The sequence below is a fragment of the Cyrtonyx montezumae genome, unplaced genomic scaffold (assembly GCF_038088225.1).
Source record: "Cyrtonyx montezumae isolate F1298 unplaced genomic scaffold, pur_monq_1.0 scaffold_13, whole genome shotgun sequence".
Taxonomy (NCBI): Eukaryota; Metazoa; Chordata; class Aves; order Galliformes; family Odontophoridae; genus Cyrtonyx; species Cyrtonyx montezumae.
Window position 1 is genome coordinate 18,919,027 of NW_027071859.1, and position 26,843 is coordinate 18,945,869.

Sequence of the window (26,843 nt, forward strand, 5' to 3'; positions counted from 1 at the left end):
TTTCCATCGCCCTTCCTGCCAGAAAGGTTTCATCCTCTTGGCCTGTTTAATTATGGCACATGTATCACAGTCATGGATAACCTGTGCAATAGTGTCCATAGTTAAGTTCACCCCCTGGTCTCTAGCCCACTTATATGTTGCATCTTCTCCTTGATGGCCCAAGGTCTCATGGGCCAAGTGAGCTAGAAATTCACCCTTGTGTTGCCTGTCCAAGTCGACTTGAGCCACCTTAACTTTAGCAGCTGGATCTACCTGATGGTTGCTTTGTTGTTCTTCCCATGACAGCTACTAATAGTGCAACACTTTAACCAACTCCAGATTCAGTCACTTGTAAGGTCCTGTATCCAAAGCAAGTATTTCACTGAGACAACAGCAAACCTAAACAAGGAGGTAAGTTTTTTTCTATGTCTGCTGTAGCTACCCTCCTTAGATCAGAAGTATGATTTCCCTAGTCATCTGTTCAAACACACCCCACATTCCTCTCTTCCTCCCAGAAAACAACTCCTTTGTTTCATTTCAAAAATATTTGAGCTATACTCATACACATATTGGCACTGCTTCAGAAAGCAATATGAAATCAGTTTTAATACAAGCATTCTTTTCATCTGTAACACCTATGTCTGAGAAAGCAACCCAAAAAATACTTTGGAAGGCATACTTTCCACAAAAATCTCTCTTGCTTAGAATTAAGTATCTAGATCAGTAGCAGCAATGTGTTTACTTCAGAGAAGATGTAGTCCAGCTGCCAACACAAAAGCTTACTGCTTTTTACCACGAAGAATGGAAGAAGAAGCTTGGTGCTCTTTACTGCTTGCAGCACTTCTGTATCTGACAGTGCCTCTCAGTATGGCAAAGGTGCCTCTGCATGGAGGCATGAAGCCCTAATAGCTGTAACAGCATGGAAATAGGCAGCAGTAACATCTAGGGCACTAACAAGTTGCCTGTCTGGAATCAGATGCACTTCAAGTCTTCTGAGTACAGCAGGAATTAATGAACCCCCAATGGTAAAATGGTTTTAAAAGGTGGCATCCCTAAGTAGCGGGAAGAAACAACTGACCAATTTAGTCTGAATTTAGTTTATTTAGAATCATAAGTATAATGCAACTGGCAACAAATAAATAAATCTGACCATGGTCCAGCCCTTTTCCAACAAGTTTTTCCTGCATATCAACAAGGAAATTAGATCAGTGAATAATATCTACCCTGCCATGCACAACAGCTTTACAAGCACTGCTTTGCATTTAAGAGTCTCTCAGAGGTAAGCTACCAAAGCCTTTTTCAGATAATAGAGGATATTGTTTCCTCAGAGTTCTACTGCTGCAATTAGTTAAAAAATAATAATAATAAAAATAATCCTGTTATGCCAGCAAGTGTTGGTTTAACCACGGGAGGCTGGTCATGTCTGACACTACACAGTGGCTTTTTTCCACCCATTTAGAACTCTCCATCCCAACTTGTTTGCTACTAAGCAGCACCAGAGATCCAGCTGCAAATCTGGTAAAAACTGCTCAGACACTTAGAACTACATCTTAAGAGGAAATGGAAGAAAATGAAAGGAAAAAAGGGTTTATCAGAGAAATATCTTTTTATCAGAGCATCAAAATGGAATAAGACTCACTCTCACCATTCCAGTAGCACAGCTATGTATACATATTTATTGCTGCTGTTTTTCCAGTAGAAATTACTAAGGGAGGATCTGCACAGATTTGTATTCTCTTTCAAGAGACCAATCCACTTCACTCTTGATAGTAGACGGATATTTCTGAGCAACCATGAGCAATTTTGAGATATATTTCTGAAAGACCTAATGAATTAAATGTGGTATTGGGAATCAACCAAAAAGGGCACCACATTTACGCACAATGTTATCATGCAAGACATAAAGGATTTTATATTTCCCACTGACTAAGTTTTGAAAGATACTCTTGAAAACTGTATTCACATATCACAAAATGTAGTGTTCCAGTCTGGGAGAGAAAGAATAGTTTAAGAGGAATTATCTCTAGCACTGAGCCAGTACTTGAACATGAAAGAAATATGAACAGCAATAAGAAGCCAATTATAAGGAAAAAAAAAGGAAAGCCTTGCTGCAAGAAGTACAGCAAACTTAGTTCCAGAGTTTGATTTGTTCTAACAGATGAGAAACTGCAAGTGAGACAGGGAAGCAAAGAATTTTTGGGTCAAAGCATGGCAGTGGTGTAGATGCTACCAAAACAAACAACGTACATAAGCAACAGCATTGCATTGCCTTCAACTATCCTAACTTCCCTACAGAAGCTATGAAAGCAAAAGGACATCCATGTGTTTTACAGGACATATAACCAAGCAAGAATTAATGAAATTAATGAAGGCATATTTCAGTATCCATAGGTAGGCTATAAGAAAGAAGGGGACAGGCTATTTAGCAGGGCCTTTTGTGATAGGATAACAGGAAGAGCTTTCAAACTAAAAGATGAGAGGTTTAGACTGGGTATAACGAAATTTTTTTTTTTATAAGGGCAGTGAAGCACTGCAGCAGGTTGCCCAGAGAGGCGGCGGATGCCCCATCCCTGGACACGCTCCAACTCAGGCTCAATGGGGCTCTGAGCAACTTGATCTAGCTGTAGGTGTCCCTGCTCACTGCAGTAGAGTGGGATTGGACGACCTTTAGATGTACTTTCCAACTGATTTTATGTTTGCCCAATACACGATAAGACCACAGTGGCTTACCATAGCTCTGATTATTTGCAATCTGAAAAAAATTAAAGATGCTTTCTGAGTTCTACTGAGAATGTATATCAATGTATAGAAAAACGTCTTCATAGCTACACGTTACTGAAGAAAGATGATTCTGAACACTTGGCCACACTGTGACAACACATGGCAGCTCTAAGTCTCTACCTATGATGTACACAGCTCACGAGCCACTATGTCCTGGGGCTCTGTGGTATCACGTTGCAATGTGACACTGTCCCACAGCATTCTCCTGGAGAAGTTGGCAGCTCATGGCTTCGACCAGTGTACTGTCTGCAGGGTAAAAAACAGCTGGATAGCTGGGCCCAGAGAGTGGTGGTAAATGGAGTTAAATCTAGATGGCAACAAGTGCTGTTCCCCAGGAGTGAGTACTGGGGTCAACCGTGTTAAGATCTTTATTGGTTACTTCAACAAGGGGACAGAGTGCACCCTCAACAAGTACACAGATGACATCAAGCTGGGAGGAAGCATTAACCTGCCTTAAGGTATGAAAATCCTACAAAGGGATCTGGATAGGCTGATCAAAGGATTGAGACCAATAGGATGAACTTCAGCAAGACCAACAGCAGAATCCTGCACTTTTGGTTACACCAACCTCATCCGTGTGGCAGAAAAGTACTGGGAGCTGTTGGTTGACAGATGGCTGAACACACAGCAGTGTGCCCAGGTGGCCAAGAAGATCCATGGCATCTTGGCTTGTATCAGAAATAGTGTAACCAGCACTCAGCACTGGTGTGCCCACACCTCAAGTACCGTGTTCAGTTCTCGGCCCCACACAATAAGAACAGCATGGAGGTCCTGAAGCATGCACAGAGAAAGGAAACAAAGCTGTGAAAGGTCTGGAGCGCAAGACTTAGGAGGAACAGCTGAGAGAACTGGGATTGTTTAGTCTGGAGGAGGTAGAGGGCAGACATTGTTGTTCCCTATAACTACCTGAAAGAAGGTTGTAGAACAGTGTGGGTCAGCTTCTTCTCCCACATAACTAGAGATAGGATGAGAGATAACAGCCACAAGTTGCACCAGCAGAGCTTCAGGTTGCATATTAGGAAAGATTTCTTTTCAGAAAGAATGATCAAGTATTGGAATAGGATGCCAAAGGAAATGCTGGAGTTACCATCCCTGGTGGAGTTCAAGAGTCATAGGACAGCCTGGGTTGAAAAGGACCTCAAAGATCAAGTGATCTCTCATTCTGCCCACTCCCCTGCTGTGGGCAGGATCACCAACCACTAGAGCAGGTTGCCCAGAGCCACATCCAGCCCGACCTTTAATGCCTCCAGGGATGGTGCATCCAAAACCTCTCTGGGCATCCTGTTCCAGTGCATCACCACCCTCTGAGTGAAAAACTTCCTCCTGACATCTGACCTCAATCTCCTGTCTTAGTTTAAAACCATTCCCCCTTGTCCTATCACTATCAACCCATGTTAACAGTTGTTTTCCCTCCTGTTTATACACTCCCTTCAAGTACTGGAAGGACACAGTAAGGTCTCCCAGAGCCTTCTCCAAGCTAAACAAGCCCAGTTCCTTTCAGCCTCTCCTCATAGGAGAGGTGCTCCAGCCCTCTATTATTTTAGTGGGCCTTCTCTGGACCCATTCCAAGAGCTCTGTGTCTTTCTTGTGCTGGGGGCCCCAGGCCTTGACACAGTACTCCAGATGAGGCCTCACAAGAGCTGAGTAGAGGGGGACAATCCCCTCCCTCTCCCTGCTGGCCAGCCCTGTTTTAATGCAGCCCAGGATATAGTTGTCACTCTGGGCTGCAAGTGCACACTGCTGGCTCGTGTCCAGCTTCTCATCCACCAGGACCTCCAAGTCCTTCTCCACAGGGCTGCTTTCCAGGAGTTCTTTCCTTAGTCTGTAGAAACACCTGGGATTGCCTCAGCCCAAGTGCAGCCCCTTGCACTTGTCCTTCTTGAACCTCATTAGGTTCATATGGGCCCACTTCCCTAGCCTGTCCAGGTCCCTCTGGATGGCTTCCCTGCCCTCCAGTGTATTGACAGCACCGCTCAGCTTGGTGCTGTTCAACAACTTGCTGAGATTGCACTCAATTCCACTGTCTGTGTCACTGATGAAGATGTTGAAGAGCACCAGTCCCAAGACTGATCCATGGATGACATCACTAGAGACCGGCCTCCACCCAGACATTCAACCATTAATCTTTGCCTGCAACCAGCTAACCAGTTCTTAAATCCATGGAACAGTCCATCTTTCAAATTCATACCTCCCCAATTTCAAGAGAAGAATGTGGTGAAGGACCATGTCAAAGGCTTTGAAAACGTCCAAGTAGATGACATTCGTCACCCTCCCTGTCCACCGATCCCATCACTCCATCACAGAAGGTCACCAGATTGGTCCAGCAAGATTTGCCCTTGGTGAAGCCATGTTTTTGGACCACTTCTTTGTCTTGTATGTGCCTTCACATGTCAACTAGGAGGATGTGGTCCATGATCTTTCCATGCACAAAAGTGAAGTTCACCTGCCTGTATTTCCCTGTGTCATCCTTTCTCCCTTCCTTAAAAATGGGAGTAATGTTTCCGTTTTTCCACTCACTGAGGATTTCATCAAGCAGCCATGATTTTTCAAATATGATGGACAGTGGCTCAGCAACCACATCAGCCATCTCTCTTGGAACCCCGGGATGCATATCATCCAGCCCCATGGACTTGCACACATTCAGCTTCATGAGGAGTTCTTGAACTTGCTCCACTGTTACAGTGGGGTGAAATCTGCTCCTGCCATCCACAGCTATAGAATCAGGGTGCTGGCAGATGTGGGGAGCCAGACCACCAGTACAAGGTAAAGCACTTATTGAACACCTCAGCTTTTTCCATGTCTGAGGAAGCCAGCTGTCCATCCTCATTAATCAGAGGGGGAACACTCTCCTTGTTCTGTCTCTTCCTGTCTATGTAGGATGTACATAGGGATGTAGTTTAGAGGGCATGGTAGCGATAGGCTGAAGGTTGGAGTAGACTTCTGTGATTTTAATTACTTGTGCATTAGTGTCTCCAGAATCCAAACAAGTGCACACAATTGTGGAGAATTGTTTGCCACAGTTTTTTGTCCACTTTCCTTTTTAGGAAGGTGACAGGACTTCAGTACTGCAATGAATAAGTTTCATTTACATCACTGAGGTATGTTGCTGAAATCAAGGTACCAAAGGGGAAAAAAAGCACTACCCTTTCTATAATCATCAAGTAAAAATGACTCTGCGTTCTGGGCATAACTGAATTTGCCAGACCTCAGAGTGTGTGTGCTTGAGGTCCATGCGCTAGTGGAGGGTCACAGCTGGGCATGCTGCATCAATATAGGTCAAAACTGATCAAGGGGAACCCTATTACGGATATGGAGAAAATAAATAAATAAAGGAGGCACTACATGGTAATAATAATAACATAAATACCTGGCACAACTTCTAAGAGAATCTTTGCTCTTCTACTGTAGGGAAAGACCAAGCTAGACTGACACTACCCCTGCTAACAAGGTTATAAAGATTAAAGAGAAAAATGGAGCCTTAATAACTACATTTATCTTGAGGTAGCCTCTATGCTTCTGGAGACAAGCAAAAATTCCTAAGTGGAGATTAATAAACTAGAGGTGACTATAGAAGAAAACCTGTGTGTATTATCAATCGTGAGAGAGATCCAGCCACTAGTGTGATTAAAGTTGTGTATAATGACGGTGTGATCCAGATCCTACTGAGCCAAACATTTCTTAATAGGAGACAGGGAAATGTACTGCATTAAAATACAACTCCAGAAAGACCTCACCAGAAATACCGTGCAACGTTAAGTCTGCTGAATATAAACTAGTTGAACTCAAATCAGAGCAGAGAAGTTTCTACAATGACCAGCAAGACACAGGAGAACACTGATCCTGAGCCATTTAGCACGAGCAAAGAAATGCCAGAAAAAATTTAAGGATGAAGTAGTAGGAAGTGTTATGTAGCTCAAGAATAAGGTAGTGTAGGATCAAGTCACAAAAAAACTAATGATGAGTAAGAATTGCCAAGCTAAATGCACTGGTAAACATCTGGAAGATTTTCAACATTCTTCTCATAAACAAATAGGTCAAAATAAAATAAGGTAGTTAGGAAAGCCTCTTTCACTGAGTTCTAGACTTCTATAAAACCTATAGGGTTGTTTCCAGCAAAAAGGATTAAACCAATTCCAAAGGTTGCTTTTATTCTTTTATTCTTCACAAATTACTCCAGAGATACTTACAGCTAGTTACTGACGTGCTAAAAAACTAAGTCAAAAGATTAGGTGTATACAGTCCCACTAGGTCCCATGTTTGTTAGAAAGGAGGAAAAAATCTTATTCCCCTCACTGAGCTTTGTGATAAATAAAAATTTTCAAAAAACACTACAGTAGATGCACAATACAAAATAATCTGGATTCATTACACACATATAGGTAGACTTAGACCATAAGGAATCTTGCAGCCAACACAGAAAGCTGTAAACACTGTATGAAGAGTTGATGCATTTTTGCAGAAAATTTCAATTCTGATACACCCACAAATGTGAAACTCCAAGCTCACACATTCTCTAGCCCTCTGAATTCATTTTCTACTTACATTTCAGAAGAAACAAGTTTGATTTCTTTCCTGATAAAGATACACAATGCTACCAGAACAAGCAGTGTGTAACCAATACACACTGGATTTTCCTACTGCACAATCAAGCTGAAGCCAGACTCAAAGACACATATTTCCAGGAACTGCTGAGCAACAAGAAGCAGCCAATGTTTTCAGAAGGGAAAAGAACTTGTAACAGGTACTAAGTTGCTAAGTGGCTAATTCTCGACAACTCGTCCATATAACAGTGAAGTACAAATGCATCAGAAAACTGAAAAAAAACCCACTAGGTGTTTACAGCCTGACACAATAGAAGGAAAACAAGCTTCAGGAGAAAGTACAGAACATACACTGGGTTGTGTATGTGAATATCCAGGATCTTTCTATCACAGGTTTCTAAGGATAAACAGCCTTCATTCAATTAAGTGTACTGTTTGGTATCTAAGAGTTAAGCTGACACCATTAAGTTTCTTGCCTTACGTACATACGCCATCTACCCACAGTTGCACACGTGCCAATATAGGAATAGCACTGCAGATTCACAGAGAATCTCCTGGGGTTGACAGCACAACTGAAAACCCAACAATACAGACTATAACGAAAACAAATCAAATAACTGAATAAATAATGTTCTGATCAGCACCAGAAGTGTTCCTGTCCAGCTGAACGTAGGAGGAGACTGTGTCCTCAAGAAGCATTTCTGTGAAGAACACTTGCCACATACTTTTGGCTAAGTACCATATATACTGTAAGCACTCCTGTGGCGTTTTCAATTGGCTGCTTGCTGCCTACTCAAATGTAAGTTGGGTAGCAAGAATAAAACAAATGGCATCAGGAGCACTGAACACAGAGCTCTGAGAGGCTTGCAACTCACCCTACTTGATCTCCCTCCTACTAACAGCAGTGCAGAGCAACCTGGGAAGTCAGGAATTTCTTCTGAATCCATCTCATGTGTAAGATAATTTAACACACTATTTTGGCTAATGAAGAGAAGAAAAGAGTACAGCAGAACAGAAGACAATGGAAAGAACAGAATGTTTGGACAAGACTTCATTAAAACTTCAGTTCATCTCTGTTAGCGCAGAATTATTCTCCAATATTCAATAGAATTCTAATCCTTGAAGGATCTGTTGTTCTGCAAGTATCGTACCACCTACAAACACTATTTTGGGATGGTTATTTTACAGAATTGTCACAAAATCACAGGCAAGGTGAGAAAGGACCTCCAGACATCACCAGTGCTCAAAGCATGGTCACAGAATCATAGAATTTCAGGGGTTGGACCTCTGGAGACAATCTAGTCCAGCCCCCTGCCAAAGCAGGCTCCTAGACCAAGCTGCACAGGTAGGCATCCAGAGAAGGAGTAGTCGGCCTAGGGCCATGGGCTACCAGCTATAACAATCCCAACACCTCAATCATCATTGCTTCTCTAGTCATAGCTACATAGTCAACTCTCAACCAGGACACTCAACGGGACCACTTGCAGGAGAAAAATAAGTCAAGATATGTGGACTTCACTAAGACAGGGTATAAAAGCATTTTAAGAGACAACATCAGAAAACATCAGCCAGATTGTCATTTTTACCAGCTAGCAGGTGGAAACCTGATACAGACCTACGGCTAGGAGGTGTTTTCCATTCCCTTAATCATCTTCTGCAGTGCTTACTTCTTTTATCATACAGTATGGACATTTGTGTTTTAGGTCTTCTGCATTTCTGAAGGTGTTGCTCAACTGGCCAAGCTGATCGACCTTTTATTTATTCAGCCTAGCATACAGAGCTATGGCCAAGAATCAGTGCAAGTTTCAAAAAGACAAGACACCTAGCTTATACTGCACAGTACAACCAAAATCCAGTCTGCAGTTACAACACCCAGTGATGGACACGTGCAAGGTATCATACCATTTCCAAATTAGCCACCTGTCCAAGAAGGTTGGACTGTAATCAGCTGGCCAGCCACTCAGCATCTAAAATGCTTACACTACAGATGAAACTGCCCTTACTCCAAGGCCCCATGAGGAAGAGAGTAAGTACACTATGAAAGCAATTACACATCACCTAGCCTAGATGTTTACACCATAAGGGTGTATATCATATTTATAAAAGGAATATGCTTGTCCAAGTCAGAAGAAAAAAAGCTTTTCATTTTCTTGCTACCAACGAGTTCATCTTTGCTAAGACTGACATACTTCCATTCCACCACAGATGGTAAGTATGTAAATCAAAGCAAAACACTAGCATGGGGGGGTAACCACATTTATCTTTCTAATAGAGAAAAAAAAAAAAACTGGTAAGAAACTGCATCTTGGATTCTGTATGTCAAAGTGCTATTTCACATATATAGGAATGGGAAGCCTTCAATTTCACAGTATTTTGCTTTCTGTTCATGGTCTATAAACAGCCCTCATCCTGCAGGTGAAGCTATGGTAACAGGTTCTTACGAGGACAGCTAAACAACAGTACATGACAAAGGCAGGGACTGAAGGAGCTGCTGCAGAAAATGCAGGCTAAAGCAGGCCACCTATTTCTTGAAAGAGGCCACAGCAGATAAACACAGAGCCAATAAATGTTAGACTTTGTGCTTGGTCAAGGAGTATGCCCTTCTGCAGATCAGCTGCAATATCCTGTTTCCACTCAGCTGTATTTACCTACAAATGAGTACTTTCACATACTGTGACTCTCTCTTTTTTAATTCCAGAAAGTCTTTGTTTTCTAAAGGCACAATTATTCTCCAAATTTTTTTTTCTTGAGGAAAAGTAATTTTTCAGCTTAACATTTCAGGGTAGAATTCACTTTGCACCTTAAAATCAGAAAAGTCACTAAGGCTAACCCATCTGAATGATGGAAGAAATTATTTTGCCTACCATGCTGAAACCACATGGTGTCTGAATACACACAGTATATTCCACAAGACTCTGGAGGCCCTTCAGGAAGCAGAAACACTAAAATTGGTTTACTTTAGGGTTTTTTTTTTTTTTTCTACTGTTTAATCACCTTTCCTTATACATTTGTTACATACTACTACTCTGATAAAATGTGAATGACTGCTTAAAGGAAAAAAAATACATTTTTTTTGCTTAATGTCCAAACATAGGAACAGTGCCCTCAGAGTTTTACAGTTTATCTCATTGGCATTCCATATAACAGAAAACATTACACTTAATAAAGCTACTATCACATAATTAGGTGGAAAAGAGAAGAAACACTGTTTGGAAATCAAACAGAAGGATCTACTTGTATTCAAGGTCACGTGAATTCTGTGCTTGAGCTGTCTGCATGCAAGCACAGCCTTACATGTGAGTTCCTTTACATCATGGAGAGCTGCAAAAGAAGCTGAGATGCCATCATTTTTAATCTGTCTAACACTAACTTTACCATCTTAAGGTTTGTGTCAAGACCTCATACATTGTTTTCTCCAAAACTTCTATTAGCATTCCAAGTTCCATTAGACATTAAAATTGGATACTAATTACCTAGGTTTTACTTAACTTATTTGTAATGTAGATATTGAATTGTAATAAAGAACTTCCAGCTTTGTTCTGTAACATAGCAGTCCATAAGGATGCACTTCCATTTATCTTTCCAACTAGCACTATGCTTTACAGTACAAGGAAAACCACTGTTAGCTGGAACTTCAGTAATGCATCATTCTCCCCTCTTTGAGGTAACTTCTGAACAAGAACAACTTACATATACAGCTTAAGACATCAGTAGAGGAGAATGGAAACAGTGACTGCATACCCCACAATCACGCATTCACCTAAATTGAGTAGTAAGTCACAACATCCAAACACTGAACCACTCAGACTGACCTGTGGGCCCCCAGGCCAACGTGACTCATGGCAATCACAGATACAAAACTAAGATGTGCACTATAGAAAGCAGACATTTGTTTTCTCTTCTTAGCTAAGATGAAACTGATTCAGCTTCAGCAAGCATGATCTTCTTGTCACCCCTCAGCTTCAAATCAGTACGACTGGTGTTACATCTGTCAGCAAGTTCTGCACGACTGTGTAGTTCAATAAGAATCTGACTAATAGATCGTGCCATCCTGTCTCAACAGAGGCTTTAGAGATCTCTCAGTAGGCCACTTTAATTGCAACTGCAAGCTCATAGACATCTAATAAACTTGACTTGACATGACACAGATAACAAGTTACACAGCCAACACAGTGAGAACAGCAGGGTTTTGTTCCAGCTGTTCATGAGAATCCTGCCTGCCTCACAGCAAAACCTATGTACTTAGTACTGCCCTGAAAAAATAAAGCATCTTCACCAACACACCACTCTGTGCATGCTATGACACACCTAGAAATGTGGATAATACATTTCTCACACTGTGCAATCAAACAGATCTCACTCAAAACATCTGAAAATCTCACACATATCCTTAATAAAAGAGAACAATGGTAAATAAATAAAAGACATGGTTTAGTGAGACCTATTGGTGATGGGTGGATGGTTGGACTGGGTGATCCTGTGGGTCTTTTCCAACCTTGGTGATGCTATGATTCTAAGTTTGCTCATTAAAATGAATAAAATTAATCATACTTGCTACTTCAAGTTGGGTCAAGTGTATTCATTTATTTATTTTAAAGTGGGATGAGCGTTGAAGGGGTGGCCAAGGGGAAAAAGTAACAAACCTCAGAAAAACTCCACAAGCCATATGCTTAAAACATCGCTGGCCACCTAACAGTACTCTGCAAACATGGTGTGTGAACTGCCTCAACTTCAGAAAGTTTAAACCTTACTTCTACCTAAGAACTTACCCCTGCTCCAGGGAATACAAGAAGTATATTGCCTGAGGTGAGCAAACTCTAGCATACACATGCAAGCTGAAGTTAAAGTAGTTGGCTTTTTCTTTTGAGCAACTACAGTAAGGTTTTTACTACACCTTAGAGGGCCTTTTTCCACTGTAACTTAGGAAAACCACTGGTACTGGGTAATCCAATGCTCTGCACTGCAGGTAATGTGGAAAACAAATAGTAACTCAGCTGCTTGAAGCACTGCTCTAAGAACAGTTAAACTAGTGAAAAAGGCAATTCAGAGTTTGGGAACTCTTTAGAAATTCTGAACATTTTAAAATGAGAACTTGCTCTCTCCGCCTGAAACAAACAAAATGCAAGTATTTACAAAGTATTTACAAAGCAAACCATGAAACTGCCAGAAGTATCACTGAGCATATAAGATACATAGAACGTAAACAACTGCATGCCCATCTAACCTTCCTCAGGGAGTAAACACAGCACGCTTGGCTGCGACTTGAGTACTTGATTGCTGCATAGTATCCAGCAATTGCTACAGATGTTCCCATGTGCATCTAACAAAATCTACATTATGTCAAATAGCCCGTCATTACAAAGCACTGGAAGCTTCAACAACAGAGATTTTCCTCTCTTTCTAGTAGTTAGAATGGTGTTTTAATATAAATAATTAGGCAACTCTTAGAAGCACAAGTTTCTAGGCACTTGTTTGTTCTCTTTTAAAACCTTCTGAACTAGAGACAACTGAAAACACAATGGGACTGGATGGGGCTTTGAGCAGCTTGGCCTAGAGGGAGGTGTCCCTGCCTACAGCAGGGGGGTTAGAACTAGATGATCTTCAATGTCCCTTCCAACCCAAACCATTCTGTGACTACAAGAAACAAAATACTACCTACTGGAAATGACAACCTGGTAGGTCTACGATTGCTCCACAAAACAAAGCAAAACAAAACAAAAAACAAAACCAACAGCTCCAACCTCACTAAACCCAAAACAACATCCACAACCAAGAACCATAAAGGCAGCATTACATCAGAATCTGCATATGTATTACCCTAAAAACACAGCTGGTGGATATACCACATCTGCTTCTTTGTTCCTTACCATGTCAGCTTCCCTCTCTGGCTACATTACTCACTGAGGCTCAAAGCTAAAGTCAGCAGCAACAGCCTACAATTTATTTCCTCCATCCACTAATAAGTTCTAATGGCACATTCAATCGTGCTTACTCTAGCACAGCTCCTACATTTAATCACAAAAACACTGGTGTCACTGATTTACTCAACTGCAGCCCAAATAAATAAACTCATAATAAATATTTGGTCACTGACCACACGATGCATTGGTGATCACTGCCCAAGAAAAAAAGAAAACAAACAAACAAAAGAAGAGATACCTTTCACCTGCCCCTACAAAAAACAACAAATCACCAAAGCAAAAAAAAACCAAACCAAAACAAAAAACCCACCACTCACAAAAAAGCCCTTCACCCTTCATGTGGCACATCTATTTTGGTAGCACTTGCTAGCAGTGAAGGTCAGCGATGCACAAGGCACTGATACCTGCACCTCAGTGCTACCCTTCAGCAGCCAGGCCACCTCTCTGTCAGCCTGTATGGCAGCTTTACCTTGGATCCAGTTACACAAGCTTTCAAGAATGATGAACACGGCTTTGAAGAAGCAACTAGTATTTATCAGCAATGAAATGCATCATCCAATGTGGATAATCACCCTGTCGATAACGCACTGAGTGAGAACTGTTTGGTCAATCTAGCTTTGCTATGTATCATCAATATATATGTGACTGAAAAACATGAAAAACTACACATGCAAACACCACAATATTCAGAACTGTATGTTGTCAGATAGGCCTGTCCAACCCATTCCTGAGTAGATCTCCCTTACCTGTACAGCTGGTTTACTACCTGTAAGTCACTTAGTTTCGTTCCAGTGACAATCCACCCCAACAAACTGCTGGGCACCCCTTTTATTCTATCATATGGCCCAGTAAAAAGCAGAATTCAAAATCAGTGTTCATTTCTAATCCACACAAACAAAATACGGCAACCTACAATGTCTCCTACTTACTGCTACCAGCAGCAATGCCAGCTCGGATGAAGCTGTAGACTCTTCCAACTTTGGTATTTCAGCCCAGGTGCCTACATGGCATCCTACCAGCCTTCTATTCCTTGCTATATTTTCTGTTCAGTTTCGAATCACTGCTCCTTAGAGAGGCACATGAGTGGCTTCTATTGTTAAAGGGTATAAATTCGAGGAAGATCACAGAATCACAGAATTGTAGGGGTTGGAAGGAACCTCTAGAGATCATGGAGTCCAAACCCCTTGTCAAAGCAGCTCCCTAGCCCAGGTTTCACAGATAGGATCACTGTTTCTTTGCCTTTTCTTCCGTCCCACGGAAACGAGCATTTTTATATTTGACCTTTGGTTTAAAGGAGTTGAAGTCCTATGGAATTTCTCAGAATCAGTTGGAAGAGACCCTTAAAGGCCATCCAGCAACGACCAGGGACACTAACAGCCATGTCAAGTGCTCACAGCCCCATCCAGCCTTGGATGTCTGCAGGGATGGGGGACCCATCACCTCTCCTGACAAAACCTGCTCTCCTTGCTCTCAGCCCGATTCCCACGTTAATTTATGAGCGCATAAACTCTCTTTTCCCAACTCACTAACTTTTTCTCTCCATTTATACGTCTGTCTCTGCCCACAAGAAGGCATGCTGCATACACAGCGCTTACACCGCCGGCTACGAGACTGATCCGTACCCAGGACAGGGATTTCTGCTCCGCTCTCATACCTCCCTCGGAGCCGCCCCTAGCCGCGCTCAGCCAGCAGGCACACGAACACAGAGCTCACCGTCCAGGCACTCACGCTCCAACACGACCGATCCGGCTCTGGCACCGTGCGAAAACTCGCCAGCCACAAACCCGCCTCAGGCGGTCCGAACTCAGAACAGTCACAGCCGCACCGCACCCGCTCGCAGAGCGACCTACACCGCTACAACCGCGCCACATCGGGCACCGCAGAGAACCCAAACGCCGAACGAAGCGAACGAAGCGGAGCTTCGATCCGGAGCGCGGCCGCTCCCCCCACCGCCGCGCTCCGGCACAGCGGTGCCGCGGCCTCACCTTCCTTCCCGCTGAGCTCCATGGCCCAGCGCGGCCCGAGCTCCCCGCGCAGCCGGCCGGCCCGCGCCCGTCCTCCTTCCTGCTCCACGCCGCGCCGTCCGTCAAGAGCTCGGCGTCCCTCCGTTGGCTGACACGGCGGCGGGGGCGCGTCCTCTCCGCGCGCTGCCCGCCGGCTCCAGCAGGGGGCGCGCGGCTGCGCATCGCCCGGCGGCGGGATGCGAGATGCGAGATGAGAGGCGTAGGGCGCCGCTGCCGCTGCCGGCCGCGCTCTGCCCGACCCTGAGCCGGCGCCGCCGCCGCCGCCGCGCCCAGCCCGCGCCCGCCCGGTGGATAATGCATTAGAATGTCAGCGCTGAGAAAGGTAGGCGGGCGGCGCGGGGCGCCGTCGGGGCGCCGCCGAATGAGGGGAGGGGGCGACGGCACCGCGGGGTCCGGGGTCGCGGGGCTGGGGAGCCGCGTTAGGACGGGGCTGCGGGCGGAGGGCTGCCCCGTCGGGTGGTGCTAACGGGCTCCGTCCCGCTCGCAGCGCGCTTCGGGCGGCCGTGCCCCACTTCCGACGGCGGTGTGGAAGTGCCGCGGCCTCAAGTTGCCCAACTTCTGATGGAGAAGCCCAGGTGCGCGGTTTGGACAGAGGGCTGCGGGCAGGGGCGGCTGCTGAGCCGAGCCGAGCTGAGCCGAGCCGAGCCCCCCCCGCCAGCACATTCCGTTTTCAAGACGTCCACTATGTGGTTCAAATGAATTCAGAGCGTGTTCAATAGTTTAACGAATCACGCTGTTATTAAGCGGTGGAGATTTAATTCTGAGCGCTGCAGTCAGACCCCTGTGTGATCTGACATCATGTTCTGAAGTGAAATAATGCAATTATTACGCTGCTGTTCAGTTAAACGCAAGGTAAAAAACTGGGGCTGTCAGATAAATTCGTTGGTTCTGTTTTAGATTATTTTTAGCTTTTCATTTTGGTGCTATTAATGGTATTAGTATCTGGTTATACACTTAGCTACATGCCCTGAAAGCAGCGCTGGGCGTCGATAGCTCTTTGTTAACTTTTTAGAATTTGAAGTCCTTGTGCAATTGTTAAATATGGTACAAACTGAAGATACCCTTAGAGAAAGGCTGCAGAAGAGCCCTCAGTCGGCAGCCTGCCCGGCAGAGGTGCTGGGAGATTGCATGCAATGCGAGCACCGGACCGAGCTGCACGGCTGACGTTCCCGCATTGGTGCTGGTGTTCCCCGCTGCTCTACGAGAGCGGGAATGTGCGTCGGTGCGGGGGAAAGTCTCATCAGTATCAGCAGTGATGCTGTGGGCTGTGCGGGGCTGTTACAAGCTGCCGAGTCAAGACAAAAATCACGCGTGTGGATGTCCACTGTGGGCAGCTAATGATTATTTCTTGTCAGTTCAAATGTCTGAAGTAAGTGTATGTATAAATGCGCTGGGTTTGAGGAGCGATGCGTTCCTGAATGGGGCGGTCACACGTGAGCCTTGAGAGCAGTGGGACACTGCTGAGGGCGGTCCCCAGCTGAGGGTACAGCTGTGTTCTGACAGCAGGTGTCCTGACAGGAATACTCCCGGACAATCTTAAAGACGGCTTCCAGCCTGACCGAGAGCTTTCTCTGGCTACATTATGGCCACAGGTGTAGTCGTTGGCATAGTTGGTGTGAGCTTTGACTGAGGTGGTACAGAAGAAGTATTTTACACCTGCCACTAGTAGGCAGGAACTTTTTCCCTGTTTGCAATGACACATAGCTATGCAGGAAAATTGCTTTGACTATGTTAGTCCTATGAGTAGTTTTGGTAATAAAAAGAACATTGAAGTAAAGCCTTGTTTTTTCTGAAGTGCGCCATCAGGGGGCCCTTGCAAACTGTATCAGTCAAACAAAAGCAGCTGTTTCAGTTCTACTGTGTGAACAAGACAATTGTTATTAGGTGCTCCAGCTTGCCACCAAGTGAACCAGTTCATCAAACCGGGTGTGGGAAACAGCGTGGCCAGTACTGCTGGAACTTGGCGTTAGCTGGTCCATGATGGCTGAATTTAAGAGAGACTTGATGTGGTATGGACAGGAATGTCCCACCTGAAGCTGAACTGTTCTGTTTGCTAAATGGGTAGTTTTGTTTGGATAACTACGGAGAGAAATTAAATGTAGTTTAGTTTGCCTTATGAAAATTCATAGTCATCCACGAACCATATGGCTTTCCTAGCCCTAGTAGGGAAATGTATCTATGCATGGCAGAAACAGTGTGTCAACAGCTATGATCAAATATAAGTAGAAGTGGGCAGGAATGATTCAGAACCTCTTTTAAAGTAGACCTGAGACTACAACTTCTCATATTTCAGCCCATATATATCTCCATTATAGAATTATACTTCCCGAAACAGATTATAGTTCATCACAGCTCCTTTCTACTGCAGAGGCCAAAATGATTCATTAGAGTAAAGTAAGTACTGTTCCTTTTCCTTTTTCTTTTTTTTTTTTTTAAGGAAATGTCAAGTGGCAGTTTATTCATTTGGTGCACGCTCAGCTGTGATGAGAGGAAGGGAATTGCTGCAGTCAGATTTCTCAGTCAGTGCTTCTACACATTTGGTCTCACTTTTTCTTTCTTGTTTATCATTTTGATTTCTTCTGTGCATAAAGCAAGGGCATTTATCTGCTATACGTTTTCCTTGCATGCTTTTTGTATTTCTCTATCCTTGCCAGTTTTGAAAATTGAACAGATAGCTTCCAGTGTGGCACTGACCCTTAGCCCTCAGATTTTATTTATTGGTTTTATAACTGTATATTTCTTATAATCTTGAAAAGTTTCCTTACGGTGTATGTATGTGCTAGTATGTATATGGCACTAAATGCATGAGGGATAATATAGAAGAGGGCTTTTTTTTTTTCTCACAAGGGAATCAGTACCTGTTGTCTTCAGTATATGTTGCTAGTGCTATGTGTAGATGAATTGATGGTAATATAACAGGACAAAAATACAGTCAAACACAGACATAAATCCAAGAAGGCAATATCAGTGATTTGGAGACTCAGATTTAATATAATTCGCAAATAGAAAGCTCTGGTGTATGCTACTCCTTGCACTGTCTTTACCTCCCTGTTCTTCATAGTTGCTCCTTTTTCACCCAAAGTCCTTCCTCTGCTCTTAATCATGTACCTCCCAGCTTTGAGTGTTCTCTTTAAAATCCAATTTGTTCTGTCAAAGAAAAGCATCCTAGTTTTGTCAGATCCACTGAGCTCTGTTTTGCAACAACAAGTTTTATTCTAGCAAATATAAAGGTTAAGTCTTGATAATAAAATCACAAAGATAGAAAAGGAAAGCAGAACATGAAGGAGCAGGGGCTTAGGATTGGACACCAGGTACTACTGTGGTTGTCATTTAAGGCGTGTGTGATCCATACTTGGTCCTGGAGGCAGAGGCTGGTCCAGCAGCTTTCAGCCTTTGGAGCAGCCTTTCAGAGGGAATAACTGTACTGCATTGCCCTGGAGAGGAAATGGGTCAGTACCGAGAGCAGCAACTCAAAACATATTTTTTTGTGCTGCCTCCTAATTATCCTTCTTCTGATCTTTTCATTTAGGCAACATTGTGTTTTTTAATAATCTCTAAGGTGTGGGTGAGAATACAAAGTAATTGTTTAAGCTTGCCTGGAATCTAATTGCCCTTAGCATTCATGGGGTTTTTTAATATGTTGACTTCTTATGAGACTTATTTTCTGTAGTGGAGGTCACCCAAATTAGTTTTCTCTGATTCTTTACTTCCCAACAGCATGACTTGCACTGTAAAAATTTTTAATGCTTTAATAATAATATAAGAGTGGTGTATAATAAAATAACAGTAAAGTCTCTGGCTGTCCTGATAGTCCTGCAGTTGGACAGGCTGGTGACTTTCCGTGGAGACCATATGTGGCCTTATTAACAGTGCAGCTAATCAACTTAGCCTTTAAGGAAATTGCCCAAGTCACTTCAGCATTGCACTGCCGTTCTGGGAGCTCGTGCAGCTGCGTGGTACGGGAGTGTGTTGTGATGTTGCTGGGTGTTTTGCTGGCAGCGAGGAGTAGAGAGAACTTCCCCGCTTTCACACCTTCCTTCTAGTTTCACATGTAGCCCATAAAAATAACACAGAGCAAATGGCTTCAATAGCCACAAGTAGGAAGTTATTTCTGAGCTTTACTTTCTCCCCAAACGGCAAACAGCAGGGAGGGAATCTCATGATATTACTATTCCTTTTATTTCTTCTAGAGTAATCTATAAAAGTGGGGGGGAAGGACAAAAAACCACCACCAACAAACAACAGAGGATCTTTCATGCACACATTCCAGTCTATTTATGGCTTCATAAGATGTTGGAATATAAAGCTACAGAGTATAAACACTCAATTGAATTTGTCTAAACGGAGCCCAGGTAAGATAAAGGCGACACTTTGGCTTCATTCATGAAGAGTGAGATTCTCTCCAAAGAAAACCAGCACCAGGCCCGCCTTGCATCCTCTGCACCACTGCACATTTCACTCAAAATGAACAAACACATCCTTGTATCTTAGTGATGGGTAACAGTCATCCTCCCTGATGAGAAGAAAGGTGGATGTAGCTTGCCTTTCTTCCTTTGATTTTCTTTCCTTGAGCTTGCAGCCTTTCAGATCCTGTCTGGTTGAAACTACAGGAAGAACCTGTGCCTTTTTTTTTTTATTTTTTTACACTGGAAAAGAAAGAGCACAACTGAGTTTGTTGAAAAGTTTGAGCATCTGTTAGAATTCTTCAGAATTCCGTCAAGCAGGTTTCCTGTGGCGTGATGTGGATGAATAAGTGGACTTAAGAATGCTTATTTATCTTCTGAAATCGGAGTGTGAAGGTGTCACGTGGCACAAAGACATTGCATAAGGAAGAAGTGTGGATGTTCTCTGGCTGGGAGGGCTTTGGGCTCTCATTGGTAAAGATGACCTGGGGTCACTTTCCCTCTAATATCAAATTCAGCCCCTCTGATGTCCCCATCTCTGTCTTGCTGCGGGACGTGAAATAGCCTTTCTCTGTGCTCTGATGGTGACTTGTGGTTTTATTATCCAGCACAGACCTGGTTTTGTGGCTGTTGCAGGGTTATCTTTGCCACAGTGTTTTGCTGAAAGGTAAGGCATTTTTAAAATGTAAATGTGTTGAATTCTCCTGTTAATGGTACATCATATCCATTAGTTTTTAATTTCAGTGAAAGATTTTGATCTCGCACTTCTAAGAGTCTGTTGACAAAATATATCACCTAGAAATAGCTAAGGTCATTTGTAATCATACCTCGAATGTTCAAAATTAGTTTTCAAATACAGATAATTGCTGAATGTAAGAGAAAAATCTCTGATATTAAGGGATTCATTGTAAGTTAACTGATCTGATGCTTTTTCAGTGCCATAATAGAGACTTCAGTCAACTGTTCTCTTTGGGCATTCAGACAGGTGAACGGATGGGGCTGTTGCTTTTTGCCTGTTAGTTTCAGTTGACCAGGAAATCAAAATATTCCATGCAGACTAGGAATGGCTCCTTCATAGCATACAGTGAAAAAAACCACTGTGATAACACTGTGATCTGTGGATTTTATCGAAGGTAGAGTTTGGTAGGTAGGTATTGCAGAGAGCAGGCTAGAACATCATATGCAGATAATACAGCAGTACCTCTGAAAATGCACCATCGCCTTTTTTGTCAGTCCTGAAACGTGTTGCCCTGTGTAGCATATCCCATCTTCATGCACATCAGTCCTCATTCAGTATGCAAGAGGTGAGCATAAAACGTGAACTGCTTCAAAATAAGCTGTTCTGATAAACTTGAAGAGGGATGCCATCAGTTATGATATCCTGCTCTTCTATACTAGTATGAATCATGAGTACTTCGGTAAGTTTTCTTAAATAGTAATTTGGAATTTACTACTCCAAAATTGTAATGTATATGGTGTTTCCAAAAGAAAGCTTGCATTGACAATATTTTTCAGCCTCATTTCTCCTTTTGAAAGTAATGTAACCTTATATAACACCGACTTACTTCAGAAAGCTTGAACTATCTACACTTCAAGATGTCAACTCCAAGAAGATTTAGGAAGTTATATATTGCTTCAAGAATTCAAAGGCACATATGCTGACCTTTTAATAATAATGAAATGGATGACTAAAGCATTACAATAGATCTAAATAGTTAGTAGTTCAATAGTTTGAAGGTCTGTTACATTTCTTATTCAAATTAAGAAGTGGTATAGCTATTCTGGATGCTTCCCAAAGGTTTTTCTCTTTTTTTCTTGCCTAAAAAATATTTCTCTGCAACTAAAATAAGTTGTTACAGGCTACATAAATCAGTGGAAATGTTCTCATGTCCACCAGTAAAAGGTCCTCTGCTGCGATGCATGCTCATTCTTGAGGTCATTCATAGAGCAGTTGATGCTATTTGATATTGGTTTTAAGTTTTCTTTTTAACATCTGTTTCATTCTTCTCTATTTCTTAACTATTAAATTTCCAAATAGTATTTTCATTCTATGGTGCTTTGGGAGACTGTAAATTCCTTACTAAATGTCTCATCTGATGCATTAATATTGCTAACTTGAAATGTGCTTATGATTTAGATCAGGCAAATCCTTTCAGGGTGGAAGTCGCTCTCAAATACTTCGTGTCATGTATAAATTGCAGAATGCACTTTCTTTGCTAACTGGTGTCAGGTCTTCCATCAATTCTTGATGAATTTCTATTTCTTTTTATGTTCTGAAGTTGTCATGAATTGCTGTCCTAAAAACGATGCAGAAAGGAAAAAATATAAAGCTGAGAGCTGCAGTGTGTGCCAGGCTGTACAGTGCTGCTTTGATCAGTAAAATAGAAAAGTTTCCCCCATATAACTGTATCACATTCAGACTGCAGTCTCTTCTGGGAGCTTTCTTAGCCTCTGCTTGTACATAACTGCCTGTTTAGTTGCACACACAAGTCATGTCAAACATTAGATTTCTTTTCTCTTTTTAGACAGATAACAAATCTCTTCCTATAATGGAACCCATTTTTGTGTGTGTGTGTGTGTGCTTATTAATTTATTTAAGTTACATGATGTTATTAAACTAAACCATACACACACAACTACTGGTTTGATAGAATTTCACTTAAAATGTTCTGACGAATTTCCATCTGTTACTTCCCAGCTCATGCATGGACACTGAAACACAGCAAACTAAATGTGATACCCAGGAACCAGAAGGATGTGTGAAGATTTGTGTTCTGATTATAGTGTCAAAATAAAAAAGATAAAAACTGACGTAATGGCTTGTAAGATAAATGCTATAAGCAAAACATATCATGGTAATGTTTGTGCTTTCCTGGACTTTTTAATGTTGCAATATATCAATGTTAAATAAGGTCAGATGATAGAGCGAGCCAGGTTACTGTTGGTAAGGTAGCCAAAAGGGAAGGTGTCATGGAGGAACTTAGGGAATCATTGGATTAGAAGCAGAAGAAAAGGAGACAAGCGATCAGGGATGTAGATGGAAGTGTTGGAGTGTAACAGGAAAAGTAGTGAAGAGACCGTCATAGAGAGTACGGAAGAAGATTATCTTGGTTGTTTTTTTTCTGGTTAAACATAGTAGGCTAAGAATAAGGGAAGAAAGGAGCTGCATGACACCTTTTAGATATCATATACTTTTCACAAACTGCATCATGAAAGACTTAAATATTGTCGTGTTGTACGTGGTAAAGCTGCAGAGATTATAGAAGCATTCAGCAGCAACATGTAGTGCATCTTGATATCGATGGAGCTGAGCTGATTGCAACGTAGCTGGTGCTTTTTATACTTTTTTACATGGAAAGGTTGACCCATAAAATAGAGTAATTAGTTTAAAATCCAAAAAGAAAACAACCCAGGAAGTAATTTAATGCAAGAATATATTATACCACTCTTAATTTCAGTTGCATAATTTCACAGAATCTTTAATAAAATTTGCCTGTCATTTTCAACACCTTTCATGAAGCTGGCCCAAATTGTCCTGGAGGAATATTTTGCCCATCTTTATCATGACTTACCATGCAAACTGCATTTTTCCTGACCAATGGAACAAAATTTTCCAGTGTTTCTGATTTTGGAGCCCAAGGAACAAAGTATTCTTGGCAGCCAGGCTGTTCCTGTGTGAATTCTCTTCTGCAAGACATCACTGTGATCATTAGTCTTCTTTTTCTATTTTTTTTATTTTGAGCAAAACATAAAAATGTCTTCTCCAGCTTTCCCCTCCCTTTGTAAATATGTCCAGCTCTTGTAATTGCTATACCTAATGAGATCTCAGCTGAGAAATTTGCAGAATGTACCAAAAAAAGCCAGCAGTGACCATGCGTGCAGGATGTTTTGGTTTTGAAAGAATGATGAATACATTGAAATGTTACCTACTAAGAGATTTTTTTATGCGTTTCCTTAAAATTTGTGTCTATGAAAATTAACATTGTCGTAACATTGGTCATAACTACTAGTATTGTGTGGTTTGATCTAGAGGATTTTATGGTATTCCTCTAAATTGCATGATTTTTCATGTATTGTAACACAAATCTGTGCAAGCTCCATATACCATAAACCTACTAGAAAAATAGACTGTTTATATAAGCAACAGATTGTGACTATACTTAAGCATTTATATACTTTCCACATGGAAGAACAGGGAAAGAATTAAGACAGCAGCTCTAACGTTAACTATTTTTTACATCTTTAGTATGCTTAGACTTTAAAGAAATTTTAACTATTCACTCCCCCATAAAAAAAAAAAAAAAAAAGAAAAATGACTCAAGTATGATAATACAAACAACAACTGGGAAGTCAAAAACCAGCACAAGTTTTAACAGAATTAACAATACTAAGTAGCAGCAAATTAGAATCATAGAATCATCAAGGTTGGAAAAGACCTACAAGGTCATCCAGTCCTACCATCCACCGTTCTCTAAACTATGTCCCTCAACACATTGTCTAAATGTTCCTTAAATACGTCCTGGGCTGGGGACTCCACCAGCTACCTGGGCAGCCCATTCCAGTGCTTGGCCACTCAATTAGTATTCATGTAGTTATTATGAAGATGAAACTAGTAAAAATTTTACTTTTTTTGTTTTTCATATGGAGGCAGTTTATTTTTCCTGAGTATGTGGAAAAAAATAATGGACTAAAAGTGACTAAAATTGATGCCTGTAAAATTTGGAATATGGTAGAATATCATTTAATAGCTATTTGTAGATTTTGTTTGTTTGTTTTTCATGCATAACTTAAAACTTCAGTTTTATTCAGAAATCAATCAGAAAGGCAACAGTCCAGAAAATTCTATTTCAGCAGCAAACAGCTATATCTTTGTGGATTTTCTTCACCTTTTTCTTTTTTTTCTATTTTTTTTTCTTCACCAAAGCCATTTTCAGTAGACATCTTGTAAATTCAGCTGGTACTGAAGCAATGTATTTATGATTTCATGTAGAAATACCCCACATCCGAAGGCACGAACCTGGGCCTCCACTTAGCCACCATCATTGCAACAAGGAACTGACTGAAATCCCCATTTGCGTTGGTGGCTTGGCCTCTGTGAAGTGTATGGGCCTCCTCTTGAACACCAGCAGTTTATCTGCTGTGCCAGTGTTCGTCTCTGTGTTGTTTGGATGATCTGGGGGTGATGGAGAAAGTGTGATCCTCCATTTTTGACAGAAGGCAATGTTTTATTAGTGTCAGCTGTTGAGCTCCCAGTGCGGCATAGCATCTAGCTTGGCCTAGAGGTACTTTAGCATCCCCAAGGAACCCATGCAGGTGTGGCTGGTACAACAGAGTCTACCCTTGGCTAGAGTCTGGGCCTGGACCACCTTCAGGTGCCTTTTGAGAAGCAACAGCTGCCCAGGACAGACCAGCAAGAACAGGGTGGGCTTCACCATGGAGGCAGGAGGAATTCTGAGCCATGTTAGGGGCTCCTGGGTCACCCTCCTACCCTTTGGCTATCACCTCCCTAGGACCCCACATAACCCTTGTGCCATATCTACCAGCTTGAAACATACATGCTGGCATCGGGTAAATTGAGGCTTCCCAGATAATGCTGGACACTGAATTGCCAGCAACCCAATCTAGCTCTAGGCACATGTTTCCATCACAATACAGGGAGCTGTTTAAGAGCCTATACCTAACAGTAAGCATTGAGTTTGATGAAAACAAATATAAAACAAATGGGTTCTAGAGATTTATACATGTTTGTATTTGTTATTTGATATAATAAATGAGGCCACATAAAAGTCTTTTCTCGGCATGCTTGGAGAACATTCCGCTGTCTCTGTGCAAATTTAAGCTGTCAGTTGTCCAGATTTCAATTTATTTGTATTTAGTTTTCACAAATTAGCCTGGTTCCCTGTGAAATCTAGCCATCTCAAATATTTGAAATATTTCACCTCAGCCGTTTGAAGTACATGTGCACAAGGAAGATCTTGCATACACCTCTCTGTGAACAGGCTTTTGGTTTTAGCATCATATTTGGGCTTTGTCATATGTTAGTACTTTTCATTGTAGCCTTATCCAGAAAGAGTGGTTGAATAGATCAGCTTGAATATATTTTGAACTAAATGTGTTTCCTATGTGGATGACTGTTTTTTAACTCGTAAGAGTACTTACAAGAGAAGCTTTATTTTTCAACTCAACTCTATCATATACCAACAAATAATCCATGGTCTTATTTCAGTTTTAATGGAAAAGAGATCTAGATCATTTCCTGGGAAACTACTCATGTCATAAAGCATAACACCCTTTAACCCTTTATCTGGGCTGAGATATCAGATTTGTGGTGAATGAAGACAGGATGTCATCAAGTTATTCTCCTTCAACTTTGTAGTCCCCTTTGTGTTATAGCCTCCCCTGCTGTCAGCAGCCACTGAAGGTGTACCATGTGTCCAAGAGCAAGACAACTGCATTTGGTGCCCAGCCTCTGTACTGACAGCGGGTCTACCACATTGGGTTTGCGGCAAACTGGAAATTGTCTGGCAAGTGTGCAAGTCCACTTTTCTGTGATATCATTGAGTTTTCCATCTCACTGGACTAGCCATGAGCTGCTGTAGTTGCTAGGGTGATGGGAATCACTGAAGTATTTGGGGCCATTTTTCTGGAGTCAGAGAAACCTGAGGAAGGAGATCTTGGTTTTGATAAGACGTTGTCTTCAGACTGTGCCAGCACTGTCCTATTTTGCTCCAAACCACAATTACAAGCTCTGCAGCTTGTCCCATCACATGGATACTGACCTTCCTTCAGGCTAGTGTGTTTAGGGGACACCACAGTCAGCACTCCTTGCTGCTGATCTCAAGTAATGACTGAAAATTAAAAAGGGACAGGTTTTGTGCTTACCCTGAACAAAGCCGTGTGTGCTTTTCCATCATTTTTAGAAATTTCCTTTGAAAGAGCTGAGAATGCATGATCTATTTTAAATACTGCTTCAGAAGATGAAATTATTTTTGGTTTAAATGAAATCAATAAGCAGTATTAAATCTAGAATAAGGTTTAAGTGAGCAAAAAAATAAATTCATTAACCCTCAGTCATGCCATATGTATCAGGACTGATATGACACTCTTTATTACTTAGTTAATATCTGCTTTCCATAAAGCAAACTGCTTAGTAAAGCCAACAAAACCTCAATCCAAAGGTGCACATTTAGTATC

At 42.0% G+C, this 26,843-nt stretch overlaps 1 protein-coding gene across 2 annotated transcripts in view; it reads right to left on the reverse strand.

Annotated features, from left to right (window-relative positions):
• ERICH1 (glutamate rich 1) overlaps window positions 1–15,285 on the reverse strand; it is a 98,814-nt gene extending 83,529 nt beyond the window's left edge. For both annotated transcript variants that reach the window (XM_065730787.1, XM_065730786.1), the window contains exon 1: window positions 15,208–15,285. In XM_065730787.1, coding sequence (XP_065586859.1) covers window positions 15,208–15,229 — 22 coding nt within the window. In that variant the 5' untranslated portion in view covers window positions 15,230–15,285. The remainder of the gene's footprint in view (window positions 1–15,207) is intronic.
• Window positions 15,286–26,843: the final 11,558 nt, after the last annotated feature.